The 25,819-nt window shown below is 40.0% G+C and overlaps 1 protein-coding gene across 9 annotated transcripts in view; it reads left to right on the top strand.

Annotated features, from left to right (window-relative positions):
• Positions 1-25,819, top strand: part of UBE2F (ubiquitin conjugating enzyme E2 F (putative)) — a 79,640-nt gene that overhangs the window by 38,613 nt on the left and 15,208 nt on the right. For 3 of the 9 annotated variants that reach the window (XM_057412218.1, XM_057412216.1, XM_057412219.1), the window contains 3 exons: positions 11,493-11,525; positions 13,851-13,913; positions 19,725-19,979. In XM_057412218.1, the coding sequence (XP_057268201.1) occupies positions 11,493-11,525; positions 13,851-13,913; positions 19,725-19,964 (336 nt within the window). In that variant the 3' untranslated portion in view covers positions 19,965-19,979. Of the gene's footprint in view, positions 1-11,492; positions 11,526-13,850; positions 13,914-19,724; positions 20,011-25,819 lie in introns of those variants that run through there. The other 6 variants (XM_057412220.1, XM_057412221.1, XM_057412223.1 and 3 more) reach the window with 5 other exon arrangements.

Here is a 25,819-nt window from a genome sequence, read left to right as displayed (position 1 = left end):
AGATGTGATTAATCTTCACTTCCATTTTATTCTTTCATCAGTTTGCTAATTGCGCATGATTAATTTTGTACATGAAACATCCTGGAATCTGAGCTACCACTTTGACCTTCAAAAAATCAGAGGGGAAAACTTCCACAACCCCAAACAAAAGAACCTGGGAACTTAGTCTGTGGGTATTGAAATAAAACATTCAAAAGAGAAGAGGAGATAATACCTTTATAAAGAAAACAAATGGAATCCAACATCCCCCTTGGATTTTTTCTTTACCCATGGGCATTGAAGCACCACAACTGCAAGCTCAGATTTTATAGCTTTAAGAAAAAACACCCCAAATTGCAAAGTTTTAATTTCTTTTTTGTCTTGAGAGTCTCCATTTTAAAGAAATGTACTGTTTCAGTAAGTGTTCTCCCGCTTGTCAAGTTGTCACTTCATGTGACTTGAAGCGTCATCAAAAAAAGTAAGTACAACACGTTGCTCCTAACTTCCAAATTGTGCCTGTGTAGGAAAGCCGTAATTAACACTGTGTCTCTAGTACAAAAGAAGCTTAAACCCAAAAGAGCACAAATAGCCATTGGGGATGTTGGTGAGCTGCAAGCACTATTCTGCAAATAGTGTTTTTTCTGGGGATACAAATTGTAATTAGATGGTAACTGGCATCTGAGGTGGTCTGTTTTTTGTTGAAGACGTTCTTCATCCATTCCAGGTGTGCTCTTTGAAAGGACTTTTAAATATGGGAAAGGTGAGTCTCAGTCAGAGACAGGGCTCCTGATGGCCAGTCCATCAGGTGCTGTTCCAGATCTTTGGCTGGTTGCCACCAGCTTCATGCATACATTCCTGTTGTTTTGAAGCTTGATTAGTCTCCAAGATTCCAGGCTACGTGTGCTGCTGAGATGGAAAATATGGAATTGTGCTGGCTTATCAACAGTATGGTCATGCAGTCAAGTTTCTTGTCAGTGTGCATTAATAACTGTAGTAGGTGGCAAACAAAAGCCTTGAGATGTGATTCAGGTTACTTTTCTCTCTTAACACGCTGCTTGCACCCAGTACTCCAGCCTCCCTGAAACCTTTGTTTCCATCACTTATTGAACACCATGCTTTGGAGAACCTGCTTATCTCCACAAGTGGATTACAGTGTGAATTTGCACCGAAGCACTATGGATAGTATCCGGTCTTAGCCAGTGATGGACTTGAAAGTCAGTATTTCATATTCAACTCATAAATAATATGAAGGCAACCTGGTTTTCTGAAGGAATAGTACCCAAAATTGCCCAGTAAAACACTCTAAACCACTGCTGAAATGCTTAATTTGAAATTGGGGGTGTCCTTGTAGTCTGTGACAAATTGGCAGGCATTACTTATGGCAGCTATTCTGAGTGCTTTAATAAAATCATTCAAATAGATAACACAAAAGCTTAAAGCCATTGTGCACAAACCAGCTCTGCTCTATGCTATTGCATGCATTCATGCTAGGTGTTTCACCTTTTAAAAAGCTAATGTTTGAGAAGTTCTGTATTGTCTCATCTTCTGTATCCATATTCTACGCAGCAGAGATCTTACCTGGAAAATAAACTGCTGTGACCTTTTTGCCACTTTATTTAATATCAAATGGGTAGAAAATTGAAGAGGCTTTTAAATTATGCCTTTTAACTTTCTGAAATAAAAATTAAAATCTTGTAAATACTCTGTAAAAATTATCTGTTAAATTTTTTTTTAACAGTATAGAGAATTCTTAAGGGGTAGGGAAAAAAAGCTAATTCAGTTTTGCTTTCTAGCATTTTGTTGGACTCAGTGTCATCTCATCCATGATTGCATTCTCTTTAAGTTACTAAGTGTTGGATGTTACCTTTTTTTTCCACTTCTTCCTGCTGCTGAACACATTTCTATGGGCCACTGTGAAAAGCAGCCTGTGTACTAGAGAAGGCAGTAAAGAATGTGTTCTCTCTGAATTCCTGTTAGATAGAATTTCATCAGGTTATGAAGAAAGTTGGGCTTTAATCCTGAAACAGATTATTGGTAGGTTAATGTTTTTAAACAATCTATATAGAATTCTTTAATTTATGTGATTGTGAACATTTTCTCTGTAGAAATACTCCAGGATCCTAAATGCTTAGGTATTTTCTGGTAGCACTTTGTTCCACAGGTTATGTAAAAACCGGTGCAATGCTTTCTAACTGAACTTTGTGTAATCTTTTACTCATAGTTAGCTATGAGTTAGCAACAGGAGCTTATTTACCTTTCGATCTCCGTCTTAACGTTCTGCATCATTTTATTGCATATTTCTTTCCCTTCTAAAACAGTATGCATAAAGCTGAAGACTGTTGAAGTTATCTGTGGCCACTGCTTAGGCTGTCTGAACTTGCTTTTCTACTACTTTTAGCTTTGATGGTCAAAATTGAAGTTCTCCAGGCAGAAAGCAAACAGATGGATTTAATTCCATTCTGTTATCAGATTTTTATCACTGGAGATACCAGCTTTTAAGTACCTAGTGTGAAATAGCTCTGTTGCTGTTGCTCTGATTCTCTGCTTCTTCCCCCTCAATAATTCCAATTGCAAACTCAAAAGTACTTCAGTAGCTCCTGTTAGTCCTCAGCATGCATGTCCTTGTACCTTATTTGGCATGAGTATCATCTGACTGGGTAAGAGAGGCCTCCTTAGTATTCATCAGCTTCCTCTCAAATGCTTGTTTGCACTTTGCTATAAAATTCTCTTCGGCGATTGATCTTAAAAAATAAAGGCAGAAGAGAGTCTGTGTATTGTGATTGCCTAATTGGTTCTAAAAGTCAAACTGTCTCTTCTGCAATTGCGTCTAACAAACTACAACTGGAAATCAGTCAGTGACTGATTTCTGAACCATAAAAACAATCAAAAAAAAAAGCACATTTGTGCAGCCCTGCTGGCTGGCTCTGGAGGGCTGAGCATAGCAATGTTAAAACCAGTAATATAAAAAGGTATGATAAATGTTCACAAGGAGTATTTGGTCTTTTTTTTTTTTTGTAACCCTGTTCTGATAGAGCTGCAGTTGGTCTCGGTTGCTTAGAGATCTATTTTCTGTAGGATTTTCGTGTTTACTGCTAAGGTGTATATGTATTTCAGTTCTTCACTGAGCTATTTTAAAGGGCTGGCTTTTATCATTTTTGTGTTACTGCTGTCAGGAGAGGCAGGGGCAGGAATGGCAAAAATCAAGATAGTCTTAAACTTACGGCTATGCAGAAAGCTATTTATATCCACCTATAGGAAAACAATTTTTTGTTAGGAATTCCTTTCCCATAGCTTCAGATACTAGGTTAAGAAATACCTGTGCTATTAGATTATCTAATCTAAAAATAATTCTCATTTACAATAAACTATTGCTATTTGGATTTTACCCATAAGAGGCTTATATTTAGTTAGTATTTAATACTATTTGAGAAAATATGCCCTGTTTGCTGTTGTCTTCAGGGAGTTAAATTACTTTCTTTGTAATCATGCAAGTGTCAAACTGTAGTCTCTTGGAGAAATAAATCAGAGGGTCCAGACTTAATTTTTGCAGTTACCTTTATCTCAGTGTTTAAGCATAAACCTGAGTAGCTTTAAAAGCTTCAGTATAAGCACAAAATTTTCATCCATCATCTTAATGAATGCTTGATGTCTGTTGTCAAAACTATATGTAATTAGTGCAGAGGAGTATTTCAAACAATAACTGTCACTGTCTTGAGGATGAAGGGGAAAAGTAAATCTGTATATTCTGAGTCATTCTCATTAATTCTACTGCTGATACTTTTTTTCCTCATCCAGCATTATGGTAACATTGTTCTGCTATTGATTTATTTAAATTCCATTTTGGAATGGGTCTTTTATTGTATGTAGAAATGTCAAAGCATGAGCTTGTAAAAGCTGCCTTGCTGAATGGATTATGTTTGTCTCCCATACTAGTAAAATGAGAATGAGAAAGTCATTGAAAGTGCAAAGCTGAAGGCTTCATGGCCGTGGCAAAGAGCACAAATGCCAGTTAATACAACACAGGAGATGTTACTGGGAAGCAAAGCATAGCTAGCAGGGAGTTTCTTGATCTTACATGAATTTTACAGCCATATCCTGGGATCTTCTTTGTCATGATCACTAAGTGTGAAACTGAGCCCCTGAGAAATGGTGTGTGTGATCTCAAGGGGGAGATGGACTCTATGTCTTTTGCCAGAATGTAAGTAGTACTTAAGGGTGTATTAGGAGTTCCCAGGGGTTCAAAGCCTTCTTTTTGGTACGGTTTGGAGGGTGGTGTTCTCTTTGTTGGTCCACATCTCTATGTCCCTGTCTGGTGCTGGACCCCACATGATATGCATTTGCAGCAGGACAGCTGGCCTGATATTATCCAGCAGTTTAGTTCTCACACAGCACAACTGTTCTGATCCCATGGACTGTGGGGATAGGCAGAGATCCTGCTTCAAAATAGCATTGACACTCTGAACCCAACCAGAGCCTGGCCTTGGGGAAGTTCTCACCCATGAGGGCTGGGCCACCCATTGTGGCTCTGATCAGCACCAGGCACTAGGTGAGTTGAGCCCCAAACAAGTGGTGAGGGAGATGTAGTTGTTGCAGTCAGCTGGGTTTCTGAATGTCCTCAATCACAATTTAAATAGGTATTTTAGGTGTTGCAAGAGGCACAGCTTTACTACAAGGTACATTTTGATGGTTCAAGCCTCCTTCTGTAAAGGAAGTCATCTAAAAAGTGCAGTGCAAAAGACATATATTTCTTTGATGCCTTTGCTCTCTAAAGTGCTTAAAAATGGCCACTGTCACTGCCTTAATTCCTTTGCTGTTCTTCTCCACCTCTATAAATTGAATAAGCAGCAGACAAAACCACCTTCAGATGCAGTATGTAAGCCACCGAATGCAGTCTTCCATGTGGATGTGACAGTATTCTGGTTTTGTTAAAATAAGCTTCAGGAAAATTTTCTGCAAGGATATATTGTGTTGTATTTTGATTTTATAAATTAGCTTTATGGAGTAGGGAATAAATCTCTTCTTACAAAACTGATAAATGCCCAGGCTGATGAAGGTACTTAAACCAATGTATTGTCATGACCTCTGCTTCATAAAAGGTTTACAAACACCTTTTTTTTTTCTTTTGAATAGCTTCTAACAAATCTTTGTTTTAAATACAGTAGCTGTTATTACTAACATGATTTTAAAGAGTGACTCAGCAGAACAGTGTGGTGGCTAATTAAACCCTGCTTCTTTTCCCCAAATTGTTGATTTCTTGAATGCGCAGTTTGTGCCAGTTTTAATCAGTTCAGTAGACTGGTCTCCAGGGGGCGATGCTTTAGTGTTACCAGTGCTGGAGTATAGTTCATTAAGAAGCTGTCACAGAATTGCCCAGGGAACAATTTGTAAACGATTATCTCCTTGCTCTGAAGTAACCTTGGGGACAAATGTCAAGGAGTCAGTGACAAAAGTAACGGATTTTAGACAACTGCTCCTGCATACTTGGCAATTCACAACTGTCTTGATCTCTGGGAGAGGAACAGACTGGAATTGTTCCTGGTTTCTTCCCGCTAGTATATTTGAGCATGGAAGAAAACGTTTTCCAGCCTTCCTCCTTTTTTGTGTTTGCTAACTGGAGCAGTTCATGCCGTTTAAATTGCCCAAATGCCTTTAAGTAAGCTACTGTTGTGTTTGGGTGGAAAGCATGAGCAGGAATTGCAGGCACATGAGAATTGAGATGGCCTTTGTAGTTGATTCAAAAAAGCTGATCTCTTCATCATCTTACTCCAGATGGAAATGGTGTTTTACCTGCTACAGGAATTTTGCAGGATACTGGAGCAGTGTTACATGCAAGATTGGAGAGGAACGGGAGAGGAAATGTGAAAGAGCATTTTAACTGGTAGAAGCCTGTTTAGGAGGGAAGCAGGTTTTTTGTAAGCTCAAAACTGCCTACTGTTTCAGGCATGTAAACATAGTGGGGTTTTTAACCCCTTGGGCCAGCGATAAGTTTTGTGTGGTCAGTTACACTGTAGTGGTTACAGGCAGGCAGTTAGTCATAGAATGATTTGGATTCAAAGTGTCTTCCACAGCTCATCTAGTGCAACCCCCTACAATGAGCAGGGACATCTTCAACTAGGTCAGGTTGCCCAGAACCACATCCAGCCTGGCCTTGAATGTCTCCAGGGATGGGGAATCCACCACCTCTCTTGGCAACCTGTGCCAGTGTTTTACCATCCTCATTGTAAAGAATTTTTATCTCGCATCCAGTCTGAATCTCCCCTCTTTTAGTTTAAAACCATCATCCCTCATCCTGTTGCATCAGGCCCTGATGAAAAGTCTCTCCCCATCTTTCTTATAGGCCCTTTTAAGAACTGAAAGGCTGCAACAAGGTCTCCCTGGAGTATTCTCTTCTCCAGGCTGACCAACCCCAACTCTTAAGCCTGTCTCCATAGCAGAGATGCTCCAGCCCTCTGAACATTTCTGTGGCCCTTCTCGGGACCCTCTCCAACAGGTCCATGTTTTTCCTGTACTGAGGACTCCAGAGCTGGATGCAGGATGGCAGGGGAGGTCTCACCAGAGCAGAGAGGCAGAATCGCCTCCATTGACCTGCTGGCCATGCTCCTTTGCATGCAGCCCAAGGCAGGATTAGCCTTGTGGGCTGCAAGCATACATAGTCAAAGAGGGAAGTTTGAGATGGTGATGGAGGGCTGTGGAGGAGACAGAAAGAGAAGCCCAGCAGAGCCAGGGGAAGGTGGGGCTGGGTGGGATGAAGGGTGCTTAATTTTCTGGGCTGCAGTGAATACAGAAAGAAGCTGGGCTTGTTTGTAGAAGACAGCAGAAGAAGGTGAATGGAAATGGAAAACCATCTTGAGCTGGGGCAGCAGAGAGCTGCCCAGGGAGACAGCCATGCACTTTCAGCATGCTGAGTTTTTGTGTGTAATTTCAAGCCCTTTGTACATCACAGTTTGGAAAAGTTTGGCACTTGTTTCATTGCAGCTACTGCTTCAGTGTGTAAAAAAAACAAACAAACAAACCACCCCCCCACCCCCCCAAAAAAAAATCAACCACAAGCCCCCAAATTAAAACCAACAAAAATCACCACTTGCTTCAACCATCTGCTTGTATAAGTGACTGCTGCTCTTTTCATTGATCTGAATGCGTTAAATTATATATGAAAATGGTTTAGCAGTGAGCTTTAATCAGTCTATTAGATCAGAAATTCTCCTTGGGTCTATAAAGAAGTTTCTTTGATTGGAGTTTCATTAGTTGCTTTTTGTCTGACTTGTTCGGTGTCTAAATTAATGTATTAAATATACTTTGCCTGCTAAAGAGAAATTTTAATTTACAAACATTGCCAAGCACAGCTCACCACTTGTCTGCGTCATGGTTTCAATGGCATGGCTTTTGAGAAGTGGTTGTGAGAACTGCCACTTGCAGAGATTTGGTGACTGTCTGAATTAGGGACTCTGACAACTGCAGTGCTTCGAGATACCCCAACCTCAGGAGAGGCCACTTCAGAAGCTGTAATTGGGATTTTGACTGAACTGTAAATATTGCCTCGGTGGCAGTTTTGGGTGGGGTTTTTTTTTTCCTCATTTGGCCATAAATAAATCTGTGGGCAGGGGTTTAATGCAGCTTTTCACTCCAGTGCAACACATAACTACTCAAGAATGAAACAAGGCGATTATAAAGGGTTATTTATAACAGCCTGTTGGTGATCTGACTTGCTTGTGTTGAATTCCCCGTGCTTGAGCTCCAAATGGTGGCTGTGCCATGGACCAGGGTGTGTTTCCTTCTTTATACCCTCTTCCACTTGCCCACTATGGTTTTAACCAGGTACTGTTCTGCTTGGGAACATTGTCTCATTAGCTCAGTTATCGTAGTTGAATCCTCTGAATTAACATAGTAGATGTGAATGAAACACACTTGCATACCCAAGACCCGCAGTTCACTCACAAAGGTATCCAATCCTGTGGGTGATGTCTGTGCTGATGCGAAGCCTCCAGGAGACCAAGACCTGCCTGGGCACAACTGGAGCAGAAACCAGATGTGGCAGTTTGGGGAATTCCACAGCCTTTTCTGCAGGGTCCATCCTGAGCAGACCATGCTGTGCTGCTTTGTTATAAACCACACAGGAGTTCCTCAGTTTTGCTCCGAGGTTACTCCTCAGTACTTGTGCTCTAGAAGTTTGATGTTAAGCATGTAGAAGAAAGTAGGCAAAACAAAGCATAGTAAAGGAAGCAGCCTCATCAAGTATTTGGCCTAGGAACAGACAGATCACTATGTCTGGTTCTCCTTTTGAAGTACATTCTCTCATTGAAGTGGAGCAGCATAAAGGTGTGTATCAGTAACATTTGAAGGCAACATATGCCCTGCTCCTGTGTGTGCAGATAACCTTTAAACTTCTACTTAGGGTTAACTTCCTGTTTTCAGAGTGTTTAAGCCAGAAGTTCAGTAAATGTTGCTAAGGATGATGCTTTATTCCATTAAAAGAACACAGAAGTTTTTGAACTGTTATATCTAACAAGGGTCTTTGGTGGCCTGCAAATCCTTTTAGTTTGCCAAGGAAATGCAAAGCAAGCATTGACGCAAGGCTTATCTGCATACAGCAAGCAGCTCTGCTGAAGTCAGTAACTCAAAGTGATTGTTTTTGCAATGCACCGGTGTCAAGTTTTTCAGATATGAAATACTTGCTTCACTCTTGTTCATCTGTTCCATCCCACTTCCCTTTCTTAATATCCTAGATTTAAGTCCAGGCTAGCCTCAAACTCATTGCAAAAAGTATTGCCCTCTGGTAGTAATTTAGCATAATTTTTTATAGAGCCATGCAAGAGTATAAAATGAATCCAACAAATCATAAAACCTGAATAGGTGGAAACATCAGAAACAGTATTAAGAATCTCACGCATACGTTATTCAATAATGATAGTTCTTTTATGCTTTTTAGTGTCTTGAATGACTGGAAATGTACAGCGCTGAAAACTCACAGCTTTACAGAGGTTTCCGTTGGAGTTTTTTTGTGGTGTTGGTTTTGGGTGGTTTTTGGGGATGTCGTGGTGCACCCAAAGCCAGCCTCAGTGAATCAAGTGTCCCAAAGTTGTAAAACCAGGGTTCAGCAAATACCAGTTTTGAAAGGATTTAGGTAAACTTCAAAAGCGGGTATTTAAGGAATGGGAAAATAACCTACATTTTTAGTTTGTGTTGTAACACTTGTGTATGGCTCAGCACTGCCTGTATTGGAGCAGAAGCTGTTTTGTCTGGATTGACAATCCCCAACTATTGTGACTCTGGAAGACTGGAGCTTCAGGACTGTTCAGTGTAAAGAAAAGCTGAGCTCTTCAGGGCTTCAGAATCAGTGTGGCTGGGTTGCTTTTCTGTTTGTTTCTTTTTAGCTCTGCTGATAAGTGGTTGAAGAGTTGTGAACAGTTTGCAGCCCTGTTTTGGTATTCAGGCAGGACTTACAAATGGACAGACCCTAGCGTGCAAGCGTGAGCTCCTTGTATCTCTTCAGGATGTTTTTTAATGCTCAGTATTGTAATTCTGTATCATACTCTCCAGTTAGAGTGTGCTGTCATGTGGTGTAAATGAAAGGTGATCCTTAAAAAGTTAATTGATTCCTGAAGAGTTTATTCAAGTGGAAGAAAGCAAATTATCATGCTTTAGTGCCCCGTTATCAAAGGTTGTGAGAAATACTCAGTGGGTTAAAATTAGGCACAAGAAATTCTTAACACCCCCAAGACATTCCCTCTGCTTCCCTGGAGGACAATACAGCCTTTGAAAGCAGCAGTGGAAGGGGCAGAGCATCCACTGGAGCAGAGTGGCTGGCTGGAGACAGAGGTAATCTCAGCCATCCCTGGTTACACACCCTGCATCAGTCAGTCCTCAGGCTGCATCCATGCCAGGGGCAGTATCCATGGGGAACCGGAGCAGACCCTGGGAGCAGTGACTCCATAGCAGCCTGTGCTGTGTTATGCATCCTCACAAACCTGAATACCGGAGAGTGAAGTGAAAGCTGAGACCTTCATGCCTGTTCCTACTCTTTAGGCTTTCCACGCCACTGAAATTCTCCTTTAATCACTGATTGTGGCTTTTTTTTTCCCCTGGCACAGCTCTACTGTACAAATAATTTATCCCCAGAATTGCTTAATACAGGTTTCCTTAATGCCAAGTTTTGCTGACCTCTGTCAGTTTCTGTGACCGTAGTTTTAGTTGAACAAGCACAGAACTTAAACTTTTGCTTTCATCTCCTACTTGAAATATCCCAACCATGCCAGGTCAGATGGGGCTTTGAGCTACTTGGTCTAGTGGAAGATGTCCCTGCCCATGGCAGGGGGTTGGAACTGGAAGAGCTTTAAGGTCCCTTCCAACCCAAACCATTCTATGATTCTATATCATGTCTTTTTCATTAGGATGTAATTGGATAGTGGCCTTAAATCATACGGATTTCTGTGGTCCACCACTCTTAAGTAGGGAGCCCTGAATGGGAAATGAGCTGAAATATGCTTGTTTATTGAAATCCTTTGCTGTGGCGAGGAAGGTTTTTACTTTGAGTCTTTATTTTCATTGTAAAAGGTACATTTTAGCCATGAATCAATTGCATGCAGTGTTTGTCCCACTAGTGGAAATTGGTCAGTGTAAATTTCATGATCAGGCAATCGAGTGCCAGCAGACCTTACGGGCAGGAGGTGAGGTGCTGATCTTATTTGTCTGGTAGGTGGGAGCTCCAGACAAAACCCAGACTTCAGTGGGATGTTGGAGTAGATTAGCTTGGTTATGTTGCTATTAAAGAAAATAATCTTTTCTCCAGGTAGAAAAACTTATCCTCAGAATGATCCTTTTAGATCTCTTTCTGTAATATTTGGATCTTGTGCATTTTCTTAGCCTTTGAAGGTTGTAAATGGAGGATGTGGACCATGAGGCCAGTGGTAGTAGAACCTCTAAATAAGCTGTGTTTGACACAATTTGGAGGCAGATTACCCTGAAGCTTCCTTTTTTTGGGGAATTGCAAACCCTCTTTATTCAGCTGTGTTTAAATAAATGCTTGAAGGCAGTAAAATGATTTGAGACATATGCTTATGTAAGAACAACATTTCTCCATACTCACACTATGCCTGAATCTCTTTTCTCTGATATTTTGACGCAGTTTCAAATACTTGTCTAACACCATCTCAATTTCTGAATTTTAAGAATGGATTGCTGAATTAAGTTTTATGCCCACCCTTTGCTGTTTTCAGTTGGTGCCATATACTAAGGTATTATTCTTCTCCTTGAGCAGAGAAGCAACAAGTATAAGGCTCCAATACATACAGAAAGAACTGAACTTTTATGTGAGTATGTTTTATGGGCGCTTCTAAATATGGAGCATCCATGAAATGTGAAAGCTTTTCCAGTATTTTGACTTAAATTAGTAAAGCATTACCCTTAATCTACATTTGATTTCCAGTAATTTCATGGGTTATTAGAAAAATAAAGTATGTGTATGTGATCAAAATACCTGACATGCATGCCTAACTGACTGTGCTTTTCCTTTGCAGGATGTTGTCTGGGGGTTAAACTCGTTATTTACTGTAAGTAAATGACTATTTTTTCATATCCACTTTCCTTTTCCCTGTCTGGTTTGGTTTCAGCATCACCCAATATGAACCCTGTCTGTTCCTTCTGAAACTGAAGGTTGTTATTTCCTTTGGCTTCAGTGGGTGTTGTGCAAGTATGAAATCAGTTTGTGCTTTTGTTTGTGTAACTGCAGGACTCCTACAGATCAGTTGAAATGCTAGGTTTTTTGGTACATCATTTTTACTTTTGGTTACAAATCTATTATGGGATATTTTGGTATCATGGGATCTTCTATGGTTTGAAATTCCTCCACTGCTTTTCAGGAAATAGAAAATCATATTGCTCTGAGAAGGAACTGTGTTGGTGTTATGGGTTTTTTTTTTAATTATATTTAGGAATTAATGACTGCCCTGCAGTCTCATTCCTATTCTGAACACTTATATTCTTTGTTAAAGGCCTCAGGACCCACTTGCAGAATTTGCTAAGTCTTTACTGTACAGAAGCTGCATTTTAGGGAGTTCAGGATTACGGTCACCTTCCACAGCCATTGCAGTTGGGTAGGAAGGTCAGGAAGAAGCAAAGAAGAGCACTAACTTGGTTGCTGCTCCACGCCATACAGAGGAAGCTGTGAAAAGCTTTGGATGAGGAGCATCACTGCGGGCTTCACTAACCACAGCCTGGTTTCATAGAAGGGAATTCCTTCCACTACTCCCTGCAGGAGGAGGGGTGCAGAGAAGTGGCTGTGCTTCCAGCATGCTCTCAGGATCATGATGCGTTTCTAAGGCCTCTAGCACAGCCCAAGCCAGTGGCTGGCTACAGTCTGCTCAGCTTTCGTGGAATCCAAAGGCTTGATTTGTTTCAGCAACTTCTTTAGGAAATTCATTTAGAGGTTTGGAGAGCTTTTGCGTTTTCAACAAAGAGTAATTGCATTTCACAGTTAGTCTCTCACTGCATGCTGATTAGCTGGAAGAAAGCAAAATTCACTGGAGGTACAGTGATATGTCTGCGGAGGCAAAACTGCATGTAAGAATAATCCATTGGGCAAATAGTTACAGGGTTTGATAGTCACGCATCCCAGGCCATGGGGATTTTTCATGACAGGTGAGAGCTGTGCTACCGAGCTTGCCTCTTGGATTTCCTTCACACCCAGCTTCTGCTAAAATAGTAGGCTTTGAAAAGCTGGCACTGGATCGTACTGGCCTTGCAGATTCTTTTGGGTTTTTCCTGAAGAAAGCCAGTGAAAATGAAGTGGATTGGTGTCCAGCTTTGAGTGAAATGGGAAATTTGCTACTTGAAAATAAGTCAGAGAATGGCACGCACTTTTCACATGTGTGAAACAACGGCATTTCACTGTTGTCACTAACCTTCAACTGGGGAAAATTATCTGGGCTGCAGGCAGAATAGAGGGTTGTGATTCGGTGTTATTTGTAACATACTAGATGATCTTTAAGGTCCCTTCCAACCCAAACCATTCTATGATTGCTATCAGCATCTTGGTCTCCACTATTACTAACCCTATACTCATTCCAAAAATACAGAGATTAAATGGGTAGACCTGAGATTTATCTTGACTGTTTCTGCTCCCTGCCCCGACATGTCCTTAGCTCTTTGGCTGTTTGCAGTCCATTTCCCCTGGGCCCTGTTTTTCCCATGGCGTAAAATCTTTCCTGTTGGTCAGACTCCAGGTTATGTAGCTTCTTCTCAGTGTGGATGAAATTGCTTTGCTATGCAAATGGCATTAAGAAAAAAGGTGTTCACTTATGAGGGTGATGAGACACTGGCACAGGTTGTGTTCAAGGCCAGGTTGGACGGAGCTTGGAGCACCCTGCTCTAGTGGAAGGTGTCCCTGACTTTGGCAGGGGGTTGGAACTGGGTGAGCTTTAAGGTGCCTTTGAACTCAAAGTGTTCCATGATTCTATGAAACTCTTCCTGCTTTATCACCACGCTGTTTGCAGGGATTTTTTTAATGGTTTACTTTACCTTGAACTAAAGTCAACAGGAATTCTGCCTCCTGAAACTTTGAATGTTCCTTCAAAATTCAGTTTAAAACTGTCTCAGTTTTCAAGCAGACGTGCATCACTGCCAAAGAAGTGTCACAGGACTGTGTGCCACCAGATGGGGTCAAATGCCCTGCTACTGTTGTCCTTTCATTAACTTTGGTTTGCAATCATCACTTATTTGCATTTACCTTTAATAGCGCTACCAATCAAGGTAGTGAGAAAATATGGTGCTCTACTCACTGGTCTTACTTTCATTCATTATCTTGTTCATTAGGGCTTTGGATTCCTTGTATGATGCAGCGAGTGGGAACCCTATAATGTTCTCTGTTCCTTTGCCAGGATCTTCTGAATTTTGACGATCCTTTGAATATTGAGGCTGCAGAGCATCACTTGCGTGACAAGGTGAGTCAGTGGTTTATTTAAAGCATGTTGTTCCTAATCCAATACACATACATGGTTCCCAGTCAGTCCTTTTAAAGTATAGGAGCTGGTACTTCAGGCAGTCGAGTGACTCACTGTATCAGCCACCAGTTAGTCAAACAAAATGTGCTTTCTCTGGGAAAGTAAATTCAGTGCAGTAGTGTTAGTCACCATATGCTGGACTAGTTGACCATAATGTAGTCATATCCCCAAAACATGATCTTTTCCACCTTGTTTCTGAGATTTTCCACAAAGTTGTACGTGTTCTGTACAGCAAATGATAGTGAATTGGTTTGGTGCAGTTAGTGAGTAGCCTTTACCTTTTAAGGTCTGTAAAAGGATCTCATCCTTCTCTGTCTCTTTCAAATATATTTTTTTTTCTTCACAGCTTTTGCATGTTTTTATTAACCTAGGAGAAGTCTGGGCTCTTTCAACAGATGAGAACTTTATTTTCTTTTCACTGATCTTCTTTGTTCTGTGTGTGTTATGGAAAAACAAAACATGGTTAGTGGTCTGATAAACATCTGTGAGATGTACTGACATCTCCCCTCTATGGATCTCTGAAGCTATGTCATGTCACGTTATATACATACATACCCCAAGCACATAAAAATTACACTTGGTATATTCAAGATGTTTTGTTTAATTAAACCCTTTTGATACATTTGTTGAAGTTAGCCTTAAAGATTGAAGAAAGCTTTCAGGTAACTGTTGATTTGAAGAGTTCATTGTGAGTCAGGCAGTGCACCTAATTTGTCTCATTTTTTTCAAGAGGAATTATTGGGATTGAAAGTTCATCTTTTCAACTGTGCTTTGTTTAATGAGTTCTTGTAGCTATTCTGGTACTTATCTGTGTTTTGCAGAGCTGGGATGAGACCATAGGCCCAAGTTGGGAAAACTCTTCCTCTGGAAGAGGAGGGGTTTTATGGTTTTATTACATCATTTTGGCAAAGAGTGTCAGGAGGCCTGACTAGGCATGAAACACTGAAAATAGTCACAAAGGGAATACAGCCCAAGAAATAAAACCAGTGTAGTGAAGGTATCAGGCTGAATAACTTTGTTGGCATTGTTAAACTGATTTATTCCCTAATACCCTGCCAGGGGAATTGGGGAGTGACACACCTACACCCCTATTGCTGAGTGTCAAATTTGGCACTTGATTTCTTCTAACTGCTGGAAGGAAAGCACTTTGTCTAGTGTCTGGGGAAGATTTTGGTAAGGAGAGATGCTCCCATGTACTAGTACAGTTCTGTGTCAAATGTGTTGATGTGACAGACAAGCCTTACCAGTGCATTGAGGAAATCGATAGACCTCAGAGCAGCCAGACAGTGATGTTCTCTTCTCAGGGAGTGATGAAATGCTGAGAACTCGCTATCTGGCATGTGTCAGCCTCATTCAGAAATGGGAAGTTGTGGAAATCTGCTGGAAGGATGTTACCTGCTTTTTATAAACACACCTCTCTCAAAAATGGAGAAGTGAGCACTCAAAATACCTACTGCTATACTAATAGCATGGGACTTTGGGATTAGTGAAGAAGTGAAATTGAGTAGGTTTTTTGACAGTCTTCTAGATTAAAAATAGCTTTGGAACATACATTTTTTATTTAGTAAACTCTTAAGTAATCTCACAGGCACCTGTAAAATTCATATTCAGCTATGTTATCTGTTTTTAGACTGTATCTGAATTTAGGTATTCAGTGGATAGTGACAGACCAGGTAGTGCCGGATTTCCATAGCCTATCTTACAGCGACATCAAGACAAAACTAATGATGTCTGTCTGGAGAGAATAAATGATGCAAGGGAGAGAACTGGCTGCTTTTACAGTCGCCTTCAAAGGGCACAGTTGCAGTTTGTTTTTGTCTCTCTCGGGCATAGATATCCTGTAGTGTATAGGCATATTGTCGTGAAGCCAAACTGCTTTGGTCCTGTCTTAGGAAAATACTTGAAATACAGTGAATATGGGAATGCTGATTTTTCCCTGAGACATTTTTACATGCATAATACAAATAGTGTATATGTAATATATATGCCTGTATGCACAACCTTTATACAAACAGATGTGTAAATGTGTCTATATATAGATAGTTTTGTACACAAACTGACAGATACTGTAAGAGAACGCCTTTGGTCATTTGACAGCATGGGAGTATATGGCTTGTAACAGCTGAAATAGATGTACCTTGAGCTGTCTTCTATGGGTCTGGAGAAGATGACTCAGGATTTCACTGATGTTAGTTCAGATTTGAAATCCTGGGATCCCTTTGCTGACATTCCAGGCTTAAGTGTGGCAGCCTGAGAGGTTAAACAGCTCATCTGAAGTCTGCCTCTGATTATTGAAAATGCAAAGCAGGAGTTTGTGCAGTCCCACAGGCTGGTGTTAAGTCATCAGAAATGACTGCTGCCTTGCACATGCTGGGAGAAGTCACACAGGTATCAAATCCCCCTCACTGGCTCTTGAAAAACGTATGTGCTATGAATGTGTTATGGATCAGGCTAGAAGGGACATTTATGATCTTTTCCTGCATAACGCACTTCTTTGTTTTTGCATTAAATCTATGGTTTATCCCTGAGCACATAGTTGTAGCTTTTGGGAAAGCAGCCCTGTTCTAAGATGTTAAAGTAAGACACAATTAAGAGCTCAAGTTGTTCAGTTAATTGCTTTAAAAAAACTGTTTCTCATTTCTTATCTGAGATCTAAGTTAGTGCAGCTTCAGCTTCCAACCCTTGGGGCCTGCTTCTGTCAGTTAGTGAACTTCTTCCCTTTCAGCTTCCTTCAGCCAGTGACAATCAACTCCCTTCTACATGAATTATTTTTTAATACATATGTTAAGGCAGCTTTAAAATACATGTTGTTAAGGCAGCGTTTGTAGCTATACAGCTCTTTCACGTTGCAAGGTATCAGTATCTTTTTGTTGCTGACCATTTGTACAACAGATTTGGGCAGAGTCATCGACATCCATTTTCACAAGTGCTAGGCAAAGAGACTACCTCAGTATTCACCTGGTGTGTATTCTCTTGCACAGTCTTTTCATCTTCTCAGGGAAACTTGTCTGTCAGTATTCAGTGCATGGAAACACTTCCTTTGTGTCACTGTAAAAGAGGAGGATTGATGGCATGCTGAGAGGAATGTTTTTCCCCTTGTGAAAATATGGCATGTCTTCTTTCGTGGCTCTGAAGTGCCAAAACTGAGAAATCTCATCGGAATAACTGTGTGTTTACCAAGGATCCAGCATGTTGCTTCCAACAGGCACTCCAGGTGCCCATACTCCTGATTTATGCCTGCATTGTTATATTTCCCAATTGTCTGTTTGGTTTTAAAGAACGTGCAGCATCACAGCCCTGTGTAAAACGGAGTCTTGGTTTTGCCTTTTGTCCCCTAGCTATTGTCTGCTGCCATCAGCGAAGGGACTTATAATTGTTTCCCTAGCTTTTCCATGGCTAGATCAGTAGTAAAGCTTGTAGCTGTTATTTTGATACCTTAATGATGAATTATTTTCCATAGGTTTGTGTGTCGGTTTGGTTCTGGTCCAGGTTTTAGGAAGCAGCATGGGTTTTAACTCTAGCTGAATTTTAGCATCTCTGGTTGTCACTGATGATATTTCTAGTCCATTGACTTCATGTAGCTTTATACACTGTTATGATGTTTGTAGACATTGTGGTTTTATTCTGAGGAAGGGGGGATCATACATTTGTAAGAATTTTAAGGGGAAAATTCAGGAGAGTTGGAATTTATGTATGACATACTGCAGTTAAACATTATTCTAGACAATTCATTATGTGCTTATGGCTGTTATTTTTATGGTCTCTAGTTTTTAATAGATCATCGTTATAGTTGTGGTTTCTAGTCCTGCTCAAATCATGTCATTCTGATTCCTTACCAGAGTAATGCTAGCACATGAGCAAAATTCCTCCAAAAGACACTGAGAACAGCATTGCCAGCCTCATTTCACCTGGGATAATGCTATATTTTCATGAACTGCACCCTCCGATAAATCACACAGTGCCAACACCGGCAATATACAAAGCCAGAAGCTGTTGGGAAAGAGAGGTTGTTTGGACAAACTTCTGCTTGTGTCACTTCCATGCTGTTGTGACAGCTGATGAATCTCTTTTCCTTTTTTGCCCTCTTTTTACTTGAGAAAATACATCATTGGTTGGCTTTTGCTATTTTAATTTATTAAAGGCTTCTCTTGGTGATAAAATTTTTAATTCAGGTTTGTTTCTGTGGAGGTGGATTTATAATGTTCATGGTGTTACGGGGTCTGAAGCCGCATCTTCCCCTTGGGATTTTAAGTGCGCTATATAGCCTTAGTTCCTTAGGAAACTAAGCTTAAAGAAAAGTCTCTCTTCTCAATTGCTTGCAGTCTTTGGAGGTTGTTCTAATGAGTCTTCTAGGATGAACATTTTCCTTGAATTACTTTAGGACTGCTGCCTTTACAAGTGAAAGCACTAATTTAATTCCTTTAGAAATCCATTGATAATTGAGAACAGTTGCTGACTACGTATTTCACAGAAGAGCTTTTATAACCTTTCATAAGTGTATGTAGGTTTTTTTCAATCCTGAAATAACAAACTATTCAGAATTTTTATAGAATAATCTTAATTTCTCAAACCCTTTCTTGGGCAACTGGTCAAGCCAGCAGCAACTGATAAAATGCCAGTGCGTGGGCCAGATTCTGAAGGGGACATTAAGGTATCTTCTGAAAACAGGTAAATCATTGGAGGAAAGTTGTCAGTAATAGCCTGTAAGTAACCATCATAAGTAAGAAACAAATACAGGCATGTCTATAGAAGATCTTTAGACATCTGTATGGAAATACAGAAAGTTGAATTCTCCCCCCCATGAGATTGTCTCTCTGCATCAACAGCTGTCCTTGCCCAGTATAGCTTCCTTAGTTCTGGAGCCACCAAGAATCACCAAAAACTTGGAAGTGTAAAACTTCTTTTTCACCAAGAGTGATTTCATCCTCACTGGGGTTTTCGCTTCTGATTGTTTGGGTTTTTTAAGAAACAGGAACTACAAAGTCTGACTTCCGAAGCACATTCTCAAAGTGGAAAGGGGTTACTGTTCTTGTGTCTCACCTCAGGTTTTATCAGATGCTTTAAATCAATCTGCCACACAGACTGGGAATGTGTGCTTTCTTTCCAGGCTACCCTGTGGGGTGCTAAATTCAGAAGCTTGCAGATTTGGGACCTTTCATCTCTGCTGAAGTTTAGAGTCTAACTGATAATGCCTTCAGAGAGTTACAAAGTCCCAGAGCTCACTGCCTGTGTATCATTTCAAATTCAATCCTTCTAAAAGACTGTTCCAAAATAATGTCATGGCCAGCTGTGCTTTTATCCTCCTGGGTTTTTACTTCTGTGCTCATACATAGTAAGGGCGTAATCACATTAAGATTTAAGTGCCTTGAAAATCCATTTTTCTGTGTAGCTGAAGAAATGCATTTGAAACTAAATAGTGTGTTCAGATTTGGGTTCTTCTTGGTCTATTGTCAGTGATCCCTTTGAAGCTAGTTTTCTTCTATTAATGTAATTCCATATATCAGAAGACTAGTCTCAATTGTTATTTGAGGCATCTGAATAAAAAGCATGATACCAATGCTAGCATGTTACAGGTAAGCAGTAACACAAAATGAAATTAAAATTTAAAAGTTTTGGAAAAAGTATTCATTATCTGTATTTCTTCCTCAGCTCTTCTGGTTTAAAGTAATTTGTTTAACTGATCTTACAGTAACTTCTTTGTTCCTCTGTCATACCTGCTCTTTTTTTTTGGTTGCCATTTTTATATCAAAGGCATTTGATTATACATTTGAGGACTTAGGTTCTGCAGTGATTCTTCCTGTTCAGAAGAGATCAGGTCTTTCACCTTGCCATTTCTCCAGAACCATCCCAAATTTCACAGAAACAGAAAGAGCAGCTGGCAGTGGCATCTTCAATGCAGATCAACACCTTTGCTTATTGAACCAACTGATTAATACGAACTACTGGCCTTCACATAAGACACCAGCCAACATCTGTGCTGGAAAGGAATGAAGCATCTTTTTCTTCACCTCCAAACTGCTTAGACTCTTTTTTTTTTTTTTTTTAATTCTTTGGCTTTATGTAAAACTCAAGGGCAGAGTGGCTTAATCCTTTGAGATTTAGGCTGCGGAGCCCAAGAGCAGAGGTATCGTGACTGTTGTGGGGAGTACATCGTTTATTGCATTAACTTGTCTTGATCAAAGCATTTGGGTTGGTTCACCTCTTCATAAATGGAGAATGAATAACCTGCAAGAACATTTCTTCCAGCTTTGAATTAATTGGGTTTGTGTGGCTGGAAGCAAAAGCTTTCCTGTGGATGTTCTTCACTGGGTTTTCTTCTTGTTAGATTTAATTGTTAGCAGTTAAATATCTTGAAGTAAGTTTGTCTGAGAATTACAAAGATTATCCACTGGTCTATAGTGACTGTTGATGAATTTGGGTACAAAACAGTTTGTTTGGGTAGTACATTTTAGTATAAAACATTTGTAGTATATAAAATATAAGAAATTAAATTCCATGGTTCACATGCATCTTCTCGCTCTGCATTTCAGAGGAAATATTATTTGTGATAAAAAGCACTAGAAATAGCTCTAAAGAAGCATTTTATTTTCAGATAATTTTGAATTATGTTAAATAACTGTATTCCTTTGATGGGTAGTGTTCCTTGAAGAAACTGAAAACAGCTGAAATGGCTTGATTTTGCAAAATAATCAAAAGCATACTGGTTGATCAAAACTCAGATACCAGCACTGTATTACCCAAGTTTATATGGGTATATAAAATTCTATCCAAATGCTTGTTTCTTTATTGGATTGGATCTGGACAATGCACTCCAAAAGTGCATTTGCAAAATGACAGAATGTTTTTTCTAATGCCTTCCTCAAGGAATTTTTTAATTAAAATAATGCTCATTTAGTTCATTAATGCATTATGTTTAGCCCAGTTCTCTTTGTCAGACTTTCTACCCTTGCCAGCAGTTCCCCATTAGAGCCATAAACTTTGTTAGACTCTTCCGGCTTCCCAAATGTATCCCTGTGAAATTTCGTGTGTCAACAGTGCTAATGATATTTGAAGAATTCTGATCATCACTGTTTTCATTTTTTACACTCAAGATTCCTCAAGTTGAGTGATAGCTCAAAGCAGCTGGAAAAGTTACCTTAGAACAGAAATATGAAGACGTTTACTTGAAGCTTATTTCAGGTGGTGTTTAAAAAATATTAATGTTAAGGTGTTTAAGCTGGTGCTAGAGGAGCAACCATGCAGGGATCACTTGTGCTAGATGCTCCTAAGTGTTTAGGATCAGTTTCTCAGCTGCACCGTGCCTGTTTAACTTCAGGGCACATGGTGGAGAGAAGTGAGGAGCACCTAAAAGTGCCTTTCATTGTCACATTGCACAGTACAGGGGGAGAACCTTTGCTTTGCCAGTTTTGGAAGGTGGCCCTGAGGCTTCATGTCTGAGGGAGGAGAAGAGATGCTCCTTTGAGTCAGCTTCCCCAGAGCTGGCAGTACTCTTCCCCTACCACAGCAACAGGGAGAGTTGTCATGGGGAAGCAGTAGATGTAGCTAGACATCACGGCTCTCCTTTCTGTTTGGCGTGGGTGGCTCTTCAGTTCCTTTCACCGGATTTTACTGAAGAGCCTTCTGACTAAATTGTCTCTTATACGTTGTTGTGATAACCTTGTCAGTTCTGTTCATAGAAATGCTTTTGATGGTGGAAATTTTTGAGTTTGCAGCTTGGCTAAAGAGGTGGTTGTGTTTCTCAGCTCTTCTGTTCTGTGTTGCAGTCACTGCTTTTTCACTAAGTGTTTCATGCACACATGGTCCAGATGAAGCCGACTAGGTGTTGTGAAAACATCTGGCTGGATGTTTAGAGGAAAGCATTTGCCATGACCCTGTGTCCAACCTGGAAATAATCACTACAGCATGCATGTGTGCAAGAGGAGGGCTCTGTGAGTTCAGAGTCCACAACTATTGCCTCTTTTAGTGCTGCACAGGCTTTTCCCTACTTGTGGGGTATTTAAAAGGTCATTGTGGTTTTGTGATCCTTCCCTCCTCCTAGCTTTACAAACTTACCTAATGCAGGTCAGAATACATTAGAGTCCATCTTTGAAGATGTGACTGTCTTGTCTTTCACTTAGTTGGATGCCAGCCTCTGTCCTGTACTCCCACGCTGGAAACATTCAACTGTTAGGTGCTTTGAAGTTTTACTAAATTATTATCAAGGGTTAAAAAAATGGGCACATTGTCATTTTCAGAGTTTGTTCCCTAAGTCCTGGCCAATAACATAATGGCATAACAAACTGAAAGCTGAAAATGTTTTAATAATAAGCCCCTGCTTTCATCTGTCAAGCCAACCAAGTGGAGAATGTAGATGATCGTAGGATTATTTGACAGCTATTGGGGAAGCATCTTTATCAATTATTGGCAGAGCAGAAGACTCAAATTGGCATTTAACACTTCATGGTAGCTTGGAAAACACAAGTAAGCCATACTGCGCATCTAAATGTGCAAGTTTCTCCTTCAATTAAATAAGGATTGAGACCAAACAGTTTTTCGGGCTGTGTCTTTAGTTTTGCATAGCAGCTGTTCCACAAACCAGCATTAGCTAACTGTCCTTCCGTGTCAGCATGGGCCATGAAAATGTATTAACTACTCCTGCAAGACCCAGGGGCGTAATGAATACAGATTAGCTGCCATTCGTTCCTTTCTCCTGTACACAAGAACAAAGGCTGATCACAGTATGGAGAGGGATCGCAAGCTGTTGGGGACATGCTGGGTTAACATCCCCTAATATAATCTTGCATAAATGAATGGAGACAAAACCAAAATGTAGCTTTGCTGTTGGTGGAAGGATGTAATAGAATATCCAACTCTATTGTGATGGGGGTAGCCTGGTGTTTTGCTAATTGTGCAGAGAGTTAGGAGTTGCAGCATGTCACATTAGCAGCCTGTTTTCTGCTGCATTCTTGTCAATACCATCAAATTCATGACTGACAGCTCTGCTGCTTGCTTGAAGTTCTGCCTTCATCCCTTTTGCTTTTTAATTTATTGTGACAGAGTAGTTTTCTACTCTAATTTTGTGCTTACAGATACTTAAACCCAATAGATTGGGCAATTGCAACAACAGAAGCAACTTGTGATGGTGCTGCTGGTCAAAAGGACCTGATGGGGTGCAGTGAAATCTGTAAGGACAAGATACCTCACAATTGCTGCCACTGTGGGTAGCTGGGTTCCTTGCATTACTGCAGTCTGACACTGCTGGGGTATTAGCATATCACTCATCTAAAAATAAGTCCTTTATAGTTTCCAAAGTACTTACAGTGCTTGTTGTAGAAAACAACAGCTGCTTTTGATTCTTTAGTAGCATTGAACACATGAACCCATGAGCTGGAATCCCTCTTGAAAAGTAAATAGGAATTATATTTAATAGGAGGAAGAAGCAGTAAACCAGGTTTGGGCATCTTTTAAATATTCAGTTTATTTCATATCATCTGAAAATCCACAGATGTCTGTCTGCAAAGCTTAAGTAGGTAGATAACCCTGAAAGAGTAACAGACAAATATGATCCTCTGGCTTAAGACTCTTATTTGCTTCATCAGGAATGAAAATTAATGTTTCAACACTACCAGTCTGTTTTTTTCTCCATTGGCTACATTCAAGCCAAGCTTTTGACCTTGTCTTGATTTACCTCATAATAATTAGTAATAATTGTAAGAGATTTCATTTTGATATCTTTAATAATAAACTGAAGAAGCGAATTTAAAGAAAAATGGGGTTTTCTACTTTCATAATCATGAAGCTGGTTAACACTGGTTTACAGTAGAATTTGTAGATATGTTTTATACTTATTTTTGTGTGTATAGAATAGGGTCTGATGTCTGCAAACTTAGTTTGATCTTCCAGCAGTGCAATTTTGAGCGTAGTTTCTTGTAGGTAGGACTTAAAGTTACACAAATTACAAGAGCCCTGAAGCAGAAGAGAAGAAGTTATGGTAAGAAGACACAGTTACCTCCTCTCTCTGCCGAGGTAGCAAAGGCGATAAATACTCAGGTATTCCCAGCTTACTCTAAGTCAGTTTGAGTCAATTAACTCAGTTAAATTTGATATCTAATGCCTAGGTCTTACTGAAGTCATTTCATGAGAGAAAACAAAGCACACTGATGGAGAGCTTATCAGGAGTTTTGCTACTTTGCTGGTGGAAATGTAGTGATAAGAGAGGGAAACAATTCACCCCGGGCAGGACCATAAAGCAGTGGGGGTGTGGCCATTCCTCTGGATCCTCTTACTCCTGGATTAATTCTCTGGTATTTAAATTGCATTCTGTTTCTTATCCTTTCCTTAATTTTTACTTGAATGTTTCTCAGTCTGGCTGTTATGTTGCTACACAGACAACCTTTCTCACCTATTTTATCTCTGCTCTGACAAGTTCAGTTTTGAAGGAGTAAAGACAGACTCCTTTCTGTACTGTGCTGCCCTTCTTACTTGTAGGTGCCAAAGGTTCCAGTTATGCACAAAACCTAAAATGCACAAAGAAAGAAGCAACCAGTTTTATGATCTAAGCCTGACATTCCACTTTTTTTATCTGCCTGCAAAATAAATCCTTTTTTTCTGCTTCTCAGAACTGAGATTGAACTGTGGTTTCAGTCAGCACAGCACTGCACTGCACTGACTGGAGTGACAGCTGAGACTCTTGTCTTAGGGGGTTTCTCTCTTATATCTTCATTAGATGCATGAGAAACTTCAACCTTAGAATCAAGACCATGTTTGTGATAAAAAGAATAGAGAATGTTTGGCAAGGAAATCAGTGAGTCTTAAGACTGAGCTCCTAACAGTAGCTCTCGTGTCTGACTTGGTTCAGATAGCCATTCATCCTTGAGGAGCCCCTCTTGGGCACTGCTTAGAAGACACAAAGCAGCCTTACCTGGGTTTTGAAACCATTCTTCTTGTTCTGCTGAGAGGAGAGTTGATCTTAATGGCTTGGCCTTCACACCATTCACTCACCCTTACAATGAGTGAGGGTGATATGATTATATCATCCATGATATAATTACTGCATTCTACAGGCAGTCCCAGCTATAATTCCTTGGCTGAAAGGAAATTCAGGTGTGTGACTGAAGTCTGTGACCATCTTCTTAAAAATAAAAATGAAGGCTGCAATCAGGAGGATTATTTCCTACACAAGACAGTACAGATAGCTACTGAAATAGGTGAAAAGGAAGGGAAAGTTTTTGCCTTGATCATTACAAGCAATCAGTGGAACATAATGTAAATTATTATAGGTGGGGAGAGATGCAGAGTTGCAGGGCACTTGAGATTTAAAGTAATTTTTTGATTAAAGTTTCCTGGACTGTAGAACTGTAATTGAGTAGGGAAAGGAGAGTAATCCATCCATATATTATAAGCTAAACAGTCTGGTCTTGAACATACTGAAATATGAGAGAATAATAATTAGGTGTAGAACAAAAGAGTATCTGTGCAGCTGAGAGTAAAGGAATTAACTGCATTGACAAGCCTGACACTTTCAGGCTTTTTCAAGACTAAAAATTATACTTTTAACAAAATGTTCCTATGTTTGGTGTGTCACTGTGGTGTGAACAGATGTGTCAACCTCTGCCACTCATTTTTGAAGGATTTCTGCTTTCTGTCCCTTTTATTACTCTGATAAAAGTTGGATATTGGTTTTGGTCTGCCAGTCTAATAATCTTGTACCAGCAGCAGAGTAATTTGAAGAAATACAGAATTATGAATACTGATTAAATTGAGTAAGGAGACACTGGAAAGCTTTGCTAGACAGCCAGCAGGTTACGTGAAAATAAGCTTGTGTTTTTAATGTAACTGCAAATGAAGGATCTTGATAGAAACATTTA

This window comes from Pezoporus wallicus, unplaced genomic scaffold (genome assembly GCF_028554395.1).
Source record: "Pezoporus wallicus isolate ANWC-B61680 ecotype Strahan unplaced genomic scaffold, APGP_CSIRO_Pwel_v1 contig_6566, whole genome shotgun sequence".
NCBI lineage: Eukaryota > Metazoa > Chordata > Aves > Psittaciformes > Psittacidae > Pezoporus > Pezoporus wallicus.
Note: the sequence above shows the minus strand (reverse complement) of the source record. Positions and strands in the feature narration are given on the sequence as shown.